This window comes from Oncorhynchus mykiss, chromosome 11 (assembly GCF_013265735.2).
Source record: "Oncorhynchus mykiss isolate Arlee chromosome 11, USDA_OmykA_1.1, whole genome shotgun sequence".
Lineage (NCBI taxonomy): Eukaryota > Metazoa > Chordata > Actinopteri > Salmoniformes > Salmonidae > Oncorhynchus > Oncorhynchus mykiss.
Window position 1 is genome coordinate 83,914,564 of NC_048575.1, and position 18,905 is coordinate 83,933,468.

Genomic DNA, 18,905 nt, shown 5'->3' on the forward strand with positions numbered 1-18,905 from the left:
GATCCCAACGACCCCCACTAAACACAGAATATACTGCGATCCCAACGATCCCAACGACCCCCACTAAACACAGAATATACTGCGATCCCAACGACCCCCACTAAACACAGAATATACTGCGATCCCAACGACCCCCACTAAACACAGAATATACTGTGATACCAACGACCCCCACTAAACACAGAATATACTGTGATACCAACAACACCACTAAACACAGAATATACTGTGATCCCAACGACCCCCACTAAACACAGAATATACTGTGATCCCAACGACCCCCACTAAACACAGAATATACTGCGATCCCAACGACCCCCACTAAACACAGAATATACTGTGATCCCAACGACCCCCACTAAACACAGAATATACTGCAATCCCAACGACCCCCATTAAACACAGAATATACTGCGATCCCAACAACCCCCACTAAACACAGAATATACTGTGATCCCAACAACCCCCACTAAACACAGAATATACTGCGATCCCAACAACCCCATTAAACACAGAATATACTGTGATCCCAACGACCCCCACTAAACACAGAATATACTGCGATCCCAACGACCTCAATGACCCCCACTAAACACAGAATATACTGCGATCCCAACAACCCCAATGACCCCCACTAAACACAGAATATACTGTGATCCCAATGACACCACTAAACACAGAATATACTGCGATCCCAACGACCTCAATGACCCCCACTAAACACAGAATATACTGCGATCCCAACAACCCCAATGACCCCCACTAAACACAGAATATACTGTGATCCCAATGACACCACTAAACACAGAATATACTGCGATCCCAACGACCTCAATGACCCCCACTAAACACAGAATATACTGCGATCCCAACAACCCCAATGACCCCCACTAAACACAGAATATACTGTGATCCCAACGACCCCACTAAACACAGAATATACTGTGATCCCAACAACACCACTTAACACAGAATATACTGCGATCCCAACGACCCCCACTAAACACAGAATATACTGCGATCCCAATGATCCCAATGACCCCCACTAAACACAGAATATACTGTGATCCCAAAGACCCCAACGACCCCCACTAAACACAGAATATACTGTGATACCAACAACACCACTAAACACAGAATATACTGTGATCCCAACGACCCCAATGACCCCCACTAAACACAGAATATACTGTGATCCCAACGACCCCAATGACCCCCACTAAACACAGAATATACTGTGATCCCAATGACACCACTTAACACAGAATATACTGCGATCCCAACGACCCCAATGACCCCCACTAAACACAGAATATACTGCGATCCCAATGATCCCAATGACCCCCACTAAACACAGAATATACTGCGATCCCAAAGACCCCAACGACCCCCACTAAACACAGAATATACTGTGATACCAACAACACCACTAAACACAGAATATACTGTGATCCCAACGACCCCCACTAAACACAGAATATACTGCGATCCCAACGACCCCAATGACCCCCACTAAACACAGAATATACTGTGATCCCAACGACCCCCACTAAACACAGAATATACTGTGATCCCAACGACCCCCACTAAACACAGAATATACTGTGATCCCAACGACCCCCACTAAACACAGAATATACTGTGATCCCAACAACCCCAATGACCCCCACTAAACACAGAATATACTGTGATCCCAACGACCCCCACTAAACACAGAATATACTGTGATCCCAACGACCCCCACTAAACACAGAATATACTGTGATCCCAACGACCCCCACTAAACACAGAATATACTGTGATCCCAACGACCCCCACTAAACACAGAATATACTGTGATCCCAACGACCCCCACTAAACACAGAATATACTGTGATCCCAACGACCCCCACTAAACACAGAATATACTGTGATACCAACAACACCACTAAACAAAGCTGCACATCAAATGTTGGAGTTCATATAAACCTATGGCATTGTAATGTTATATAAATCTATGGCCCATGGCATTTTAATGTTATATAAACCTATGGCATTGTAATGTTATATAAATCTATGGCCCATGGCATTGTAATGTTATATAAACCTATGGCATTGTAATGTTATATAAACCTATGGCCTATGGCATTGTAATGTTATATAAACCTATGGCATTGTAATGTTATATAAACCTATGGCCTATGGCATTGTAATGTTATATAAACCTATGGCATTGTAATGTTATATAAACCTATGGCATTGTAATGTTATATAAACCTATGGCATTTTAATGTTATATAAACCTATGGCATTGTAATGTTATATAAATCTATGGCATTGTAATGTTATATAAACCTATGGCATTGTATTGTTATATAAACCTATGGCATTGTAATGTTATATAAACCTTAATCTGGCCTACCAGGCTGGCTCTCTCTCATTCGAGATATTGAGCCAGTAGGTTATGTAGACCTATGTGGCCAAAGGCACTGTAACGTTGTACAGATGGCATTGTAACGTTGTACAGATGGCATTGTAACGTTGTACAGATGGCACTGTAACGTTGTACAGATGGCATTGTAACGTTGTACAGATGGCACTGTAACATTGTACAGATGGCATTGTAACGTTGTACAGATGGCATTGTAACATTGTACAGATGGCACTGTAACGTTGTACAGATGGCACTGTAACGTTGTACAGATGGCACTGTAACGTTGTACAGATGGCACTGTAACGTTGTACAGATGGCACTGTAACGTTGTACAGATGGCACTGTAACGTTGTACAGATGGCACTGTAACATTGTACAGATGGCATTGTAACGTTGTACAGATGGCATTGTAACATTGTACAGATGGCATTGTAACGTTGTACAGATGGCACTGTAACGTTGTACAGATGGCACTGTAACGTTGTACAGATGGCACTGTAACGTTGTACAGATGGCACTGTAACGTTGTACAGATGGCATTGTAACGGTAAATAGATAGAAAGTGCTGTTGGTCAAACTAAGAGGAAACGTAAAGACAACTCAAAGGGAACTACATGGATAATGTTTGTCTTGGCATCTCAACCTGGGTGACTTGGCATCTCAACCTGGGTGACTTGGCATTAGACTGGGTGACTTGGCATTAGACTGGGTGACTTGGCATCTCAACCTGGGTGACTTGGCATTAGACTGGGTGACTTGGCATCTCAACCTGGGTGACTTGGCATCTCAACCTGGGTGACTTGGCATTAGACTGGGTGACTTGGCATCTCAACCTGGGTGACTTGGCATCTCAACCTGGGTGACTTGGCATTAGACTGGGTGACTTGGCATTAGACTGGGTGACTTGGCATCTCAACCTGGGTGACTTGGCATCTCAACCTGGGTGACTTGGCATTAGACTGGGTGACTTGGCATCTCAACCTGGGTGACTTGGCATCTCAACCTGGGTGACTTGGCATTAGACTGGGTGACTTGGCATTAGACTGGGTGACTTGGCATCTCAACCTGGGTGACTTGGCATCTCAACCTGGGTGCCTTGGCATTAGACTGGGTGACTTGGCATTAGACTGGGTGACTTGGCATCTCAACCTGGGTGCCTTGGCATTAGACTGGGTGACTTGGCATCTCAACCTGGGTGACTTGGCATTAGACTGGGTGACTTGGCATCTCAACCTGGGTGACTTGGCATTAGACTGGGTGACTTGGCATCTCAACCTGGGTGCCTTGGCATTAGACTGGGTGACTTGGCATCTCAACCTGGGTGACTTGGCATCTCAACCTGGGTGACTTGGCATCTCAACCTGGGTGACTTGGCATCTCAACCTGGGTGACTTGGCATCTCAACCTGGGTGACTTGGCATCTCAACCTGGGTGCCTTGGCATTAGACTGGGTGCCTTGGCATTAGACTGGGTGCCTTGGCATTAGACTGGGTGCCTTGGCATTAGACTGGGTGCCTTGGCATTAGACTGGGTGTCTTGGCATTAGACTGGGTGTCTTGGCATTAGACTGGGTGACTTGGCAATAAGTGTGATAGATGTCAGCAGTTACCACAGACAGTTACTGGAGCAGAGATCTGAAACACCACAGACAGTTACTGGAGCAGAGATCTGAAACACCACAGACAGTTACTGGAGCAGAGATCTGAAACACCACAGACAATTACTGGAGCAGAGATCTGAAACACCACAGACAGTTACTGGAGCAGAGATCTGAAACACCACAGACAGTTACTGGAGCAGAGATCTGAAACACCACAGACAGTTACTGGAGCAGAGATCTGAAACACCACAGACAGTTACTGGAGCAGAGATCTGAAACACCACAGACAGTTACTGGAGCAGAGATCTGAAACACCACAGACAGTTACTGGAGCAGAGATCTGAAACACCACAGACAGTTACTGGAGCAGAGATCTGAAACACCACAGACAGTTACTGGAGCAGAGATCTGAAACACCACAAACAGTTACTGGAGCAGAGATCTGAAACACCACAGACAGTTACTGGAGCAGAGATCTGAAACACCACAGACAGTTACTGGAGCAGAGATCTGAAACACCACAGACAGTTACTGGAGCAGAGATCTGAAACACCACAGACAGTTACTGGAGCAGAGATCTGAAACACCACAGCGTTACTGGAGCAGAGATCTGAAACACCACAGACAGTTACTGGAGCAGAGATCTGTATAGATGTTTGGCCACTTTGTAATGGAGTAGATACTATGGCCAGTGAAATGGCAGCAGAGAGAAGCCAGTGTGCATGGACAATGTTCTCTCCGAGCTCAAGCTACGAGTCACTAACCAGCTTCCATTGAAATGGTTCTGTATGTAACTGAAATAAGTGTGAAACAAGTATGAAGAACCTTTCGATGTAACCAGGTGACCAGTGGCCGAGTTAACTATGGCCGCTGTAATGGTATCAGAGAGAAGCTAGATCTAGCGAGATGCAGACATCTTGTGTTACTGGTAATGCCTCGTGTTAATTGTCCTTGGTATTTGTTCTTGTAGTCGGGGGAAGGAGGACGCAGCAGACGAGCCTAACTTCTGTTGTTACGTCACGCTCTAACTAAACCAACGAGTGTTGACATCTTAACCTCTTGGATCTCTAGGGGCGCTATTTTATTTTTTGATAAAAAACGTTCCCGTTTTAAGCGCAATATTTTGTCACGAAAAGATGCTCCACTATGCATATTATTGACCGTTTTGGAAAGAAAACACTCTGAAGTTTCAGAATCTGCAAAGATATTGTCTGTAAGTGCCCCAGAACTCATTCTACAGGCGAAACCAAGATGATGCGTCAACCAGGAAATGAGCAGAATCTCTGAAGCTCTGTTTTCCATTGTCTCCTTATATGGCTGTGATTGCGCAAGGAATGAGCCTACACTTTCTGTCGTTTCCCCAAGGTGTTTACAGCATTGTGACGTATTTGTAGGCATATCATTGGAAGATTGACCATAAGAGACTACATTTTCCAAGTGTCCGCCTGGTGTCCTGCGTGGAAATCGGTGCGCAAAGCCAGGTGCTGGTATTTTTCCATTTGATTGAGGGGAGAAACCATGCTTCCACGAACAATATATCATTGAAGAGATATGTGAAAAATACCTTGAGGATTGATTCTAAACAACGTTTGCCATGTTTTCAGTCGATATTATGGAGTTAATTTGGAAAAAAGTTCGCGTTTTGAGGACTGAATTTGCGGTTTTTTTTTGGTAGCCAAATGGAATGTACAAAACGGAGCTATTTCTAATACACATTAATCTTTTTTGGAAAAACTGAGCATCTGCTATCTAACTGAGTCTCCTCATTGAAAACATCCAAAGTTCTTCAAAGGTAAATGATTTTATGTGAAGGCTTTTATGTTTTTGTTGAAATCTTGCGTGCTGGATGCTAACGCTAATGCTAATGCTAAATGCTACGCTAGCTAGCTACTTTTACACAAATAATTGTTTTCCTATGGTTGAGAAGCATATTTTGAAAATCTGAGATGACAGTGTTGTTTACAAAAGGATAAGCTGAGAGATGGCATATTTATTTCACTTCATTTGCGATTTTCATGAATAGTTAACGTTGCCTTATGGTAATGAGCTTGAGTCTGTATTCCTGATACCGGATCCGGGATGGGGAGATCAAAGGGGCACGGACACAAACCTGCAAACTAACGAAACGGATCAATGTATACATATGGTGTTGGGATAATGTACATGTAATCTGACTCATGACTCTGTACTAAAGGTTTCTCAGTATAAATGGCTTTTAATTCCATGACAGACTGACCAGGTGAAAGCTATGATCGCGTATTGATCTCACTTGTTAAGTCAACTTCAATCCGTGTAGATGAAGGGGAGGAGACAGGTTGAAGAAGGATGTTTAAGCCTTGAGACAATTGAGACATGGATTGTGTGTGTGTGCTATTCAGAGGGTGAATGGGCAAGACAACAGATTGAAGTGCCTTTGAACAGGGTATGGTAGTAGGAGCCAGGTGCAACGGTTTGTGTCAAGAACTGCAACGTTGCTGGTTTACCTGTGTGTGTCAAGAATGGTCCACCACCCAAAGGACATCCAGCAAATTTGACACAACTGTGGGAAGCATTGGAGACAACATGGGCCAGCATCCCTGTGGAACGCTTTGGACACCTTGTAGAGTCCATGTCCAGACGAATTGAGGCTGTTCTGGGGGCAAAAGGGGTACAACTCAATATTATTAACTTGCTCTTAATGTTTTGTTAGAAGAGAGAGAGACCGGGCCGTTGGGAGGAGAGAGAGAGAAACCGGGTTGTTGGGAGGAGCAGAGAGAGAGACCGGGCTGCTGGGAGGAGAGAGAGAGAGACCGGGCCGTTGGGAGGAGCAGAGAGAGAGACCGGGCCGTTGGGAGGAGCAGAGAGAGAGACCGGGCCGTTGGGAGGAGAGAGAGACCGGGCCGTTGGGAGGAGAGAGAGAGAGACCGGGCCGTTGGGAGGAGCAGAGAGAGACACCGGGCCGTTGGGAGGAGCAGAGAGAGAGACCGGGCTGTTGGGAGGAGCAGAGAGAGAGACCGGGCCGTTGGGAGGAGCAGAGAGAGAGACCGGGCCGTTGGGAGGAGCAGAGAGAGAGACCGGGCCGTTGGGAGGAGAGAGAGAGACCGGGCCGTTGGGAGGAGAGAGAGAGAGAGAGAGACCGGGCCGTTGGGAGGAGCAGAGAGAGAGAGACCGGGCCGTTGGGAGGAGCAGAGAGAGATTACTTGACACATTGGAAGGAATTAACAAAAAAACAGAGCAAACTAGAATGCTATTTGGCCCTACACAGAGAGTACACAGCGGCAGAATACCTGACCACTGTGACTGACCCAAAATTAAGGAAAGCTTTGACTATGTACAGACTCCGTGAGCATAGCCTTGCTATTGAGAAAGGCCGCCGTAGGCAGACGTGGCTCTCAAGAGAAGACAGGCTATGTGCTCACTATCCACAAAATGAGGTGGAAACTGAGCTGCACTTCCTAACCTTCTGCCCAATGTGTGACCATATTAGAGAGACATATTTCCCTCAGATTATACAGATCCACAAAGAATTTGAAAACAAATCCAATTTTGAAAAACTCCCATATCTACTGGGTGAAATTCCACAGTGTGCCATCACAGCAGCAAGATTTGTGACCTGTTGCCACGAGAAAAGGGCAACCAGTGAAGAACACACACCATTGTAAATACAACCCATATCTATGCTTATTTATTTTATCTTGTGTCCTTTACCATTTGTACATTGTTAAAACACTGTATATATATATATACATATATATATATAAATATATATATATATAATATGACATTTGTAATGTCTTTATTGTTTTGAAACTTCTGTATGTGTGATGTTTACTGTTCATTTTTATTGTTTATTTCACTTTATATATTGTCTACCTCACTTGCTTTGGCAATGTTAACACATGTTTCCCATGCCAATAAAGCCCTTGAATTGAATTGAATTGAATTGAGAGAGACCGGGCCGTTGGGAGGAGAGAGAGAGAGAGACCGGGCCGTTGGGAGGAGAGAGAGAGAGAGACCGGGCCGTTGGGAGGAGAGAGAGAGAGACCGGGCCGTTGGGAGGAGAGAGAGAGAGACCGGGCCGTTGGGAGGAGAGAGAGAGAGGGAGACCGGGCCGTTGGGAGGAGGAGAGAGCGTTAGGTAGCCTAGTGGTTAAGAGAGTTGGGCCAGTAATTGAAAGGTCGCTGTATGAATCCCAGAGCCGGCGAGGTGAAAAAAAATCTGCTTTTGAAAACAAACCCCACAACTGTGTACCACCGCTTCAGCTGCGCGGGCCAGGAGTAACAATGAGGACTTAACCATAAACCAAAGCTGGTTGAACAGGTGTCTCCCGAGCCAGACCTGTGTCCCAAATGGCACCCTATTCCATATATAGTGCACTACTTTAGACCAGAGCCCTATGGCCCCCTATTCCCTATATAGTGCACTACTTTCTAAAAGTAGAACACTATATTAGGGAATAGGGCACCATTTGGGACACAGACTTCTGTTGATCTTAGCTTAAAACACACAAGACAAGCATCTCCTCAACGATAAGCCAACAAGTGACGCCCCCTTACCCCATAGGCAGAGGGAGAGACAGAGAGAGCAGAGAGAGAGAGGTTGATTCCTGACACTGTTCCTGAGCATGGTGGTTTGACTGACTAGGGGAGGTAGGAAGTATACAGGAAATGCTGAAGACAGGAGGAACCACAGCACATGTCGGAAAGGTGGAGAGAAGAGGTGGAGGAAAGGAGTCCAGAGTCTGATCTGTGGAGAGAGAGAGAGAGAGAGAGGAGAAAGAGAGGAGAGAGAGAGGAGAAAGAGAGGAGAGAGAGAGGAGAGAGGATAAAGAGAGAGAGCGAAGAAAGAGAGAGGAGAAAGAGAGAGGAGAGAGAGAGGAGAAAGAGAGAGGAGAGAGAGAGGAGAAAGAGAGAGAGAGAGAAGAAAGAGAGAGGAGAAAGAGAGAGAGAGGAGAGAGATGAGAAAAAGAGAGAGGAGAGAGAGACAGAGAGAGAGACAGAGAGAGAGATGAGAAAAAGAGAGAGAGATGAGAAAAAGAGAGAGGAGAGAGATGAGAAAAAGAGAGAGGAGAGAGAGAGAGAGAGAGAGAGAGAGGAGAAAGAGAGAGAGATGAGAAAAAGAGAGAGGAGAGAGATGAGAAAAAGAGAGAGGAGAGAGAGAGAGAGAGAGAGAGAGAGAGAGAGAGAGGAGAAAGAACTGTTAAACAGAGAAAGAGATCTGAAGGGAGGCTCTATCCTAAGATCAAATCTAAATGAAATGTTATTTGTCACATGCGCTGAATACAACCTTCCTATGAAATGCTTACTTACAAGTCCTTAACTTTATTTTCTTAAAACTGCATTGTTGGTTAAGAAAATATTTTAAAAAATGTAAACAAAATAACTGAGGCTATATCCAGGGGGCACCAGTACCAAGTCAGTGTGCGGGTGTACAGGTTAAAGGTGATTTGTATATGTAGGTAGGGGTGAAGTGACTATACATAGATAATAAACAGTAGTACAGGTTAAAGGTAATTTGTACATGTAGGTAGGGGTGAAATGACTATGCATAGATAATAAACAGTAGTACAGGTTAAAGGTGATTTGTATATGTAGGTAGGGGTGAAATGACTATACATAGATAATAAACAGTAGTACAGGTTAAAGGTCATTTGTATATGTAGGTAGGGGTGAAGTGACTCCGATGGCCATTCGATTAATATTGTTCAGCAGTCTTCTGGCTTGGGGGTAAGAAGCTGTTCAGGAGCCTTCTGGTCCTAGACTTGGCGCTCCAGTACCGCTTGCCGTGCGGTAGCAGAGAGAACAGTCTATGACTAGGGTGGCTGGAGTCTTTGACAACTTTTAGGGCCTTCCTCTGACACCGCCTGGTATAGAGGTCCTGGATGGCAGGGAGCTTGGCCCCAGAGATGTACTGGACCGTACGCACTACCCTCTGTAGCGCCTTACGGTCAGATGCCGAACAGTTGCCATACCAGGCGGTGAAGCAACCGGTCAGGATGCTCTCGATGGTGCAGCTGTAGAATCTTTTGAGGATCTGGGGACCCATGGCAAATATTTTCAGTCTCCTGAGGGCTGATACACTGGTGCAAAGACACTCTACTCCATCACTGCAAACCCCCTCAAAGGCACTCTACTCCATCACTACAAACCCCCTCAAAGACACTCTACTCCATCACTACAAACCCACTCAAAGACACTCTACTCCATCACTACAAACCCACTCAAAGACACTCTACTCCATCACTACAAACCCACTCAAAGACACTCTACTCCATCACTACAAACCCCCTCAAAGGCACTCTACTCCATCACTACAAACCCACTCAAAGGCACTCTACTCCATCACTACAAACCCCCTAAAAGGCACTCTACTCCATCACTACAAAACCACTCAAAGGCACTCTACTCCATCACTACAAAACCACTCAAAGACACTCTACTCCATCACTACAAAACCCCTCAAAGACACTCTACTCCATCACTACAAACCCACTCAAAGGCACTCTACTCCATCACTACAAACCCCCTAAAAGGCACTCTACTCCATCACTACAAAACCACTCAAAGGCACTCTACTCCATCACTACAAACCCCCTCAAAGACACTCTACTCCATCACTACAAAACCACTCAAAGACACTCTACTCCATCACTACAAACCCCTCAAAGACACTCTACTCCATCACTACAAACCCCTCAAAGGCACTCTACTCCATCACTACAAACCCCCTCAAAGGCACTCTACTCCAAAACTACAAACCCCCTCAAAGACACTCTACTCCATCACTACAAACCCCCTCAAAGACACTACTCCATCACTACAAACCCCCTCAAAGACACTCTACTCCATCACTACAAACCCCCTCAAAGGCACTCTACTCCATCACTACAAACCCCCTCAAAGGCACTCTACTCCATCACTACAAAACCCCTCAAAGACACTCTACTCCATCACTACAAACCCCCTCAAAGGCACTCTACTCCATCACTACAAAACCCCTCAAAGGCACTCTACTCCATCACTACAAACCCCCTCAAAGGCACTCTACTCCATCACTACAAACCCCCTCAAAGGAACTCTACTCCATCACTACAAACCCCCTCAAAGGCACTCTACTCCATCACTACAAACCCCCTCAAAGGCACTCTACTCCATCACTACAAACCCCCTCAAAGACACTCTACTCCATCACTACAAACCCCCTCAAAGACACTCTACTCCATCACTACAAAACCCCCTCAAAGGCACTCTACTCCATCACTACAAAACCCCCTCAAAGGCAGTAGTTCACTTACACCTCCATCATATTGATTCCAATCCTCTCAGATCAGGTGCCTGTGAGACGGGGGTTGAGGCCTAGGTGTCGATTAGGATTCCCTTTCTCTCATTACAGGTGATGTACTGCACTTGTCTGCAGGAAGTAGATTGGGTGTGCCTGTTTTTCTTCAGGCGGGATGACCGATTCTTGCCCACGTGAGCAGAGTTCACACCATTTCATCAGTTTGCTGTCTGCCCCCCCCCCCCCCCCCCTGATATTCTGTGTTTTAGTTACTAATGATGCCCTACAGCACTATCAAACTCCACCCAGTCCCAAATGGACTTGGGAGAGATCGGGGAGATCTGAGATGATTTGACAGGTGCTAAGAGTATTGTGAAAAAAGGCTACATTCTTGCGTCATGTCTGATCTACAGTCCAAGCTGGCCAATGCTTCCAGATGCCCAGGCAGACATGCCGTGTGTTGTTTAACTGCAGAGTGAGTTGAGATGTGAATATGCTGTTTGTACCTGTGTGTATGGGTTAGGGCCTGCAGACTGTGTTGAAGCTGTCTGTACCTGTGTGTATGGGTTAGGGCCTGCAGACTGTGTTGAAGCTGTCTGTATGGGTTAGGGCCTGCAGACTGTGTTGAAGCTGTCTGTATGGGTTAGGGCCTGCAGACTGTGTTGAAGCTGTCTGTACCTGTGTGTATGGGTTAGGGCCTGCAGACTGTGTTGAAGCTGTCTGTACCTGTGTGTATGGGTTAGGGCCTGCAGACTGTGTTGAAGCTGTCTGTATGGGTTAGGGCCTGCAGACTGTGTTGAAGCTGTTTGTACCTGTGTGTATGGGTTAGGGCCTGCAGACTGTGTTGAAGCTGTCTGTACCTGTGTGTATGGGTTAGGGCCTGCAGACTGTGTTGAAGCTGTTTGTACCTGTGTGTATGGGTTAGGGCCTGCAGACTGTTTGAAGCTGTTTGTACCTGTGTGTACGGGTTAGGGCCTGCAGACTGTACCTGTGTGTACGGGTTAGGGCCTGCAGACTGTGTTGAAGCGAGCCGTCTCTTCAAAGATCAGCTCCTTCAGGGTCTCTTTGGGGAGATCATCAAGCTCCATCGCAAACTTGAAGGGAGTCTCTGTTACAGGCTAACAGAAAGAGAGGAGGTTAGAGTCTCTGTTACAGGCTAACAGACAGACAGAGAGGAGGTTAGAGTCTCTGTTACAGGCTAACAGACAGACAGAGAGGAGGTTAGAGTCTCTGTTACAGGCTACCAGAGAGAGAGGAGGTTAGAGTCTCTGTTACAGGCTAACAGAGAGACAGAGAGGAGGTTAGAGTCTCTGTTACAGGCTAACAGAAAGAGAGGAGGTTAGAGTCTCTGTTACAGGCTAAGAGGATATAGAGATGACTGAATTAATACAATAGAAGAGACTAGTTACATATCATCATTGGTCAGGGACATTTAGGACATACCTGAAATCTAATCCACTAACATTATTCATTGACTACCGATTTCTGACAAATACCCCATCTGTAAGGTCGTAGGGTCAGGGGTCAGGGTTCATTACCTCATCTGTAGGACTGTAGTATTGCTCCAGGTAAGGTTGAGTCAGGGTCAGGGGTCAGGGTTCATTACCCCATCTGTAGTCTTGTAGTATTGCTCCAGGTAAGGTTGAGTCAGGGTCAGGGGTCAGGGTTCATTACCTCATCTGTAGGGTCGTAGTACTGCTCCAGGTAAGGGTGAGCCAGAGCCGCCTCCACCTCGATCCTCTTGTGGGGGTTAAAGGTCAACATCTTATCCAGCAGGTCCAGAGCTTTGGAGTCGGCTTTGGGGAAGAGGCTGTTCCAGGGGACCTTGCAGCGCAGCGGGAGAGACAGCAGGTAGTTCCTGGCCTTGATGTTAATGATGCAGTTCAGATCCTCCTGGGAAGGAGACCCTAGGATACCTGGAGGGGAGGGAGACAGAAACATGAAGTGTTGTGATAACCAACCACCTCATCGCCATAACTGGTAAACCACAACAGAGGGGAGAGATGTGGGGAAGATGAGAGAGAGCAGAAGTTTACATTTTAGTCAATCTTATCCAGAGTGACTTAAAGGAGCAATTAGGGTTAAGTGCCTTGCTCAATGGCACATCGGCAGGTTTTCAACTAGTCCGCGCAGGGATTCAAACCAGCGACCTTTCGGGTACTGGCCCAATGCTCTTAATCACTAGGCTACCTGCACCCTGAGGGGAGAGATGAGAGATGGGGGAGAGATGTGGGGTGGCAGGTAGCCTAGTGGTTAGAGCGTTGGACTAGTAACCAGCAGGTAGCCTAGTGGTTAGAGTGTTGGACTAGTAACCAGCAGGTAGCCTAGCGGTTAGAGCGTTGGACTAGTAACCAGCAGGTAGCCTAGTGGTTAGAGCGTTGGACTAGTAACCAGCAGGTAGCCTAGCGGTTAGAGTGTTGGTCTAGTAACCAGCAGGTAGCCTAGTGGTTAGAGCGTTGGACTAGTAACCAGCAGGTAGCCTAGCGGTTAGAGTGTTGGACTAGTAACCAGCAGGTAGCCTAGCGGTTAGAGCGTTGGACTAGTAACCAGCAGGTAGCCTAGTGGTTAGAGTGTTGGACTAGTAACCAGCAGGTAGCCTAGTGGTTAGAGCGTTGGACTAGTAACCAGCAGGTAGCCTAGTGGTTAGAGTGTTGGACTAGTAACCAGCAGGTAGCCTAGTGGTTAGAGCGTTGGACTAGTAACCTGCAGGTAGCCTAGTGGTTAGAGCGTTGGACTAGTAACCAAAAGGTTGCTGGATCGAATCCCAGAGCTGACAAGGTAAAAATCTGTCGTTCTGCCCCCTGAACAAGGCAGTTAACCCACTGTTCCCCGGTAGGCCGTCATTGTAAATAAGAATTTGTTCTTAACTGGCTTGCCTAGTTAAATAAATAGGAGATATGGGGGAGGAGAGAGGTGGAGGGAAAAGTTCCTTACGCTTATGATTGGCTCAGATTGTGATGTGAATTTCTGGCATTTCTGCTTCAATTCTGCTCCCGTGTCTTAGGAGGATAACATCTGTGCCAGGCCACAACCAACAGCCTGATCAACCAACAGCCTGATCCATTATACGTGAAGGAGATGTGTCACTGTATGAGGCAAAGTCAGACACTGACTGGTTATCTTTTATTTAAGGTCTCTGTGACCAACAGATCTGTATTCCCAGTGATGTAAAATAGACCAGGGCCTGATGAACTGATTCCAATGGACTGATTTCCGTACACGAAGTGTAAAATGTTAGAAGTTGTTGCATGTTGTGTTTATATTTCTGTCCAATGTAAACAGTGCAGTGTAAATGGTTCAGTGTAAATGGTTCAGTGTAAATGGTTCAGTGTAGATGGTTCAGTGTAGATGGTTCAGTGTAGATGGTTCAGTGTAAATGGTTCAGTGTAGATGGTTCAGTGTAGATGGTTCAGTGTAAATGGTTCGGTGTAAATGGTTCAGTGTAGATGGTTCAGTGTAGATGGTTCAGTGTAGATGGTTCAGTGTAGATGGTTCAGTGTAGATGGTTCAGTGTAGATGGTTCAGTGTAAATGGTTCAGTGTAAATGGTTCAGTGTAGATGGTTCAGTGTAGATGGTTCAGTGTAAATGGTTCAGTGTAGATGGTTCAGTGTAGATGGTTCAGTGTAAATGGTTCAGTGTAAATGGTTCAGTGTAAATGGTTCAGTGTAAATGGTTCAGTGTAAATGGTTCAGTGTAGATGGTTCAGTGTAGATGGTTCAGTGTAGATGGTTCAGTGTAAATGGTTCAGTGTAAATGGTTCAGTGTAAATGGTTCAGTGTAAATGGTTCAGTGTAGATGGTTCAGTGTAAATGGTTCAGTGTAAATGGTTCAGTGTAAATGGTTCCGTGTAGATGGTTCAGTGTAGATGGTTCAGTGTAGATGGTTCCGTGTAAATGGTTCAGTGTAGATGGTTCAGTGTAGATGGTTCAGTGTAGATGGTTCAGTGTAGATCGCTGCAGTGTAGATCGCTGCAGTGTAAATGGTTCAGTGTAGATGGTTCAGTGTAAATGGTTCAGTGTAGATGGTTCAGTGTAGATCACTGCAGTGTAAATGGTTCTGTGTAAATGGTTCTGTATAAATGGTTCAGTGTAAATTGTTCAGTGTAATGGGCTCAGTATAAATGGTTCAGTGTAAATGGTTCAGTGTAATGGGCTCAGTATAAATGGTTCAGTGTAAATGGTTCAGTGTAATGGGCTCAGTGTAAATGGTTCAGTGTAAATGGTTCAGTATAAATGGTTCAGTGTAATGGGCTCAGTATAAATGGTTCAGTGTAAATGGTTCAGTGTAATGGGCTCAGTGTAAATGGTTCAGTGTAAATGGTTCAGTATAAATGGTTCAGTGTAATGGGCTCAGTATAAATGGCTCAGTGTAAATGGTTCAGTGTAAATGGCTCAGTGTAATGGGCTCAGTATAAATGGTTCAGTGTAAATGGTTCAGTGTAAATGGCTCAGTGTAATGGGCTCAGTATAAATGGTTCAGTGTAAATGGTTCAGTGTAAATGGTTCAGTGTAATGGGCTCAGTGTAAATGGTTCAGTGTAATGGGCTCAGTGTAATTGGTTCAGTGTAAATGGTTCAGTGATATACCTTATTCAACCTGGTTGTGCTGAGATGCCTTATTCAACCTGGTTGTGCTGAGATGCCTTATTCAACCTGGTTGTGCTGAGATGCCTTATTCAACCTGGTTGTGCTGAGATGCCTTATTCAACCTGGTTGTGCTGAGATGCCTTATTCAACCTGGTTGTGCTGAGATGCCTTATTCAACCTGGTTGTGCTGAGATGCCTTATTCAACCTGGTTGTGCTGAGATGCCTTATTCAACCTGGTTGTGCTGAGATGCCTTATTCAACCTGGTTGTGCTGAGATGCCTTATTCAACCTGGTTGTGCTGAGATGCCTTATTCAACCTGGTTGTGCTGAGATGCCTTATTCAACCTGGTTGTGCTGAGATGCCTTATATAACCTGGTTGTGCTGAGATGCCTTATTCAACCTGGTTGTGCTGAGATGCCTTATTCAACCTGGTTGTGCTGATATGCCTTATATAACCTGGTTGTGCTGATATGCCTTATTCAACCTGGTTGTGCTGAGATGCCTTATTCAACCTGGTTGTGCTGAGTGGCTGCTTCCCTGATAACCCTAATAACTACAGGGGACTGTTATTTATTTGTTATTTCTCCTTTATTTAACCAGGTAGGCAAGTTGAGAACAAGTTCTCATTTACAATTGCGACCTGACAATTGTGTCACCAGTAACATGGGGAAACTGTTCTGCTGTAAATCTCAATGACCGACGACAGACCTTCCTCGCACAATGCTTTCTACATAAAACACAGAACAGACCACATACACTAATAAACTAGCATCTTCATCAGAAAAGCATTGTTAATAAAAAAATAAAAAAAGGATTGTTGATTTTAAGAATGCTTTTGATTCCATACGACATGATGGATTAGATTACGAAACCCTTCAAACAGCATTGTGGGTAAAGTACACGACATCATACTATCTATTTACTCCTTAACAACATGTAGTATTAAACTGAACAATAAAAGGGTTTTGCACAAGGGCGAGGGGTGAGACAAGGGTGCAGTTTAAGTCCAACCCTGTTCAACATCCATGAACCAGCAGCGTTGTTGGACTGCCCCTCAAAGAGGTCAGATTCCTGCTCTACCCAGAAGACCTTGTCCTACCGTCCCCAACAGATCAGGTTCTACCCAGATGTCCTACCGTCCCCAACAGATCAAGGTCTACCCAGAAGACCTTGTCCTACCGTCCCCAACAGATCAAGGTCTACCCAGAAGACCTTGTCCTACCGTCCCCAACAGATCAAGGTCTACCCAGACGACCTTGTCCTACCGTCCCCAACAGATCAGGGTCTACCCAGACGACCTTGTCCTACCGTCCCCAACAGATCAAGGTCTACCCAGAAGACCTTGTCCTACCGTCCCCAACAGATCAGGGTCTACCCAGACGACCTTGTCCTACCGTCCCCAGCAGATCAGGGTCTACCCAGACGACCTTGTCCTACCATCCCCAACAGATCAGGGTCTACCCAGAAGACCTTGTCCTACCATCCCCAACAGATCAGGGTCTACCCAGAAGACCTTGTCCTACCGTCCCCAACAGATCAGGGTCTACCCAGACGACCTTGTCCTACCGTCCGCAACAGATCAGGGTCTACCCAGATGTCCTACCGTCCCCAACTGATCAGGGTCTACCCAGATGTCCTACCGTCCCCAACAGATAAGGGTCTACCCAGACGACCTTGTCCTACCGTCCCCAACAGATCAGGGTCTACCCAGACGACCTTGTCCTACCGTCCCCAACAGATCAGGGTCTACCCAGACGACCTTGTCCTACCGTCCCCAACAGATCAGGGTCTACCCAGACGACCTTGTCCTACCGTCCCCAACAGATCAGGGTCTACCCAGATGTCCTACCGTCCCCAACTGATCAGGGTCTACCCAGATGTCCTACCGTCCCCAACTGATCAGGGTCTACCCAGACGACCTTGTCCTACCGTCCCCAACAGATCAGGGTCTACCCAGACGACCTTGTCCTACCGTCCCCAACAGATCAGGTTCTACCCAGATGTCCTACCGTCCCCAACAGATCAGGGTCTAACCAGACGACCTTGTCCTACCGTCCCCAGCAGATCAGGGTCTACCCAGATGTCCTACCGTCCCCAACAGATCAGGGTCTAACCAGACGACCTTGTCCTACCGTCCCCAGCAGATCAGGGTCTACCCAGACGACCTTGTCCTACCGTTCCCAGCAGATCAGGGTCTACCCAGTCGACCTTGTCCTACCATCCCCAACAGATCAGGGTCTACCCAGATGACCTACCGTCCCCAACAGATCAAGGTCTACCCAGATGACCTACCATCCCCAACAGATCAAGGTCTACCCAGATGACCTACTGTCACCAACAGATCAAGGTCTACCCAGATGACCTACCATCCCCAACAGATCAGGGTCTACCCAGATGACCTACTGTCCCCAACAGATCAGGGTCTACCCAGATGACCTACTGTCCCCACAGATCAAGGGTCTACAGGAACAAGTTCAAATTCTTTGGGAATACAGCATAACCTGGACACTCAACCTCAATTTACAGAAAACTACCGTGGTGATTTTACAGAAAAAGGCCAGGAATCAGAGCTGCAGACACCCCTTCAAATGAGGAAATACCATGTTTGAACATGTCCAATGGTACAACTACCTGGGCCTAAACATCAGTGCCCACTACCTGGGCCTAAACGTCAGTGCCCACTACCTGGGCCTAAACGTCAGTGCCCACTACCTGGGCCTAAACGTCAGTGCCCACTACCTGGGCCTAAACGTCAGTGCCAACTACCTGGGCCTAAACGTCAGTGCCCACTACCTGGGCCTATACGTCAGTGCCCACTACCTGGGCCTAAATGTCAGTGCCAACTACCTGGGCCTAAACGTCAGTGCCCACTACCTGGGCCTTTAACGTCAGTGCCCACTACCTGGGCCTAAACGTCAGTGCCCACTACCTGGGCCTAAACGTCAGTGCCCACTACCTGGGCCTAAACGTCCACTACCTGGGCCTAAACGTCCACTACCTGGATCTCCCTCATCCAGAATAATTCCTGCCAAGGCAGCAGCTACTCT

General features: G+C 46.4%; 1 protein-coding gene and 1 long non-coding RNA gene across 12 annotated transcripts in view; both read right to left on the reverse strand.

The window, feature by feature from the left end:
- Positions 1-249: 249 nt before the first annotated feature.
- LOC110536511 lies at positions 250-5,066 on the reverse strand. 6 transcript variants are annotated; one of them, XR_005034767.1, is made up of 3 exons: positions 3,563-5,066; positions 1,887-3,500; positions 250-574 (listed from the first exon to the last, which is right to left on the reverse strand). It is a non-coding gene; the product is annotated as an uncharacterized LOC110536511 (long non-coding RNA). The 6 variants fall into 6 exon arrangements; XR_005034772.1 differs by lacking the exon at positions 250-574 and having other exon boundaries at positions 1,787-3,078; positions 3,141-3,500; XR_005034769.1 differs by lacking the exon at positions 250-574 and having other exon boundaries at positions 1,788-2,086; positions 2,387-3,500.
- Positions 5,067-8,044: 2,978 nt separating this feature from the next.
- LOC110535142 (mitogen-activated protein kinase 1) overlaps positions 8,045-18,905 on the reverse strand; it is a 60,033-nt gene continuing 49,172 nt past the window's right edge. The window contains exons 6-8 of one of the 6 annotated variants that reach the window (XM_036936559.1): positions 12,945-13,186; positions 12,226-12,388; positions 8,045-8,738 (exon numbers count right to left, since the gene is read on the reverse strand). In XM_036936559.1, coding sequence (XP_036792454.1) covers positions 12,272-12,388; positions 12,945-13,186 — 359 coding nt within the window. In that variant the 3' untranslated portion in view covers positions 8,045-8,738; positions 12,226-12,271. Of the gene's footprint in view, positions 8,739-9,953; positions 10,026-11,819; positions 12,389-12,493; positions 12,629-12,944; positions 13,187-18,905 lie in introns of those variants that run through there. The other 5 variants (XM_036936558.1, XM_036936560.1, XM_036936561.1 and 2 more) reach the window with 5 other exon arrangements.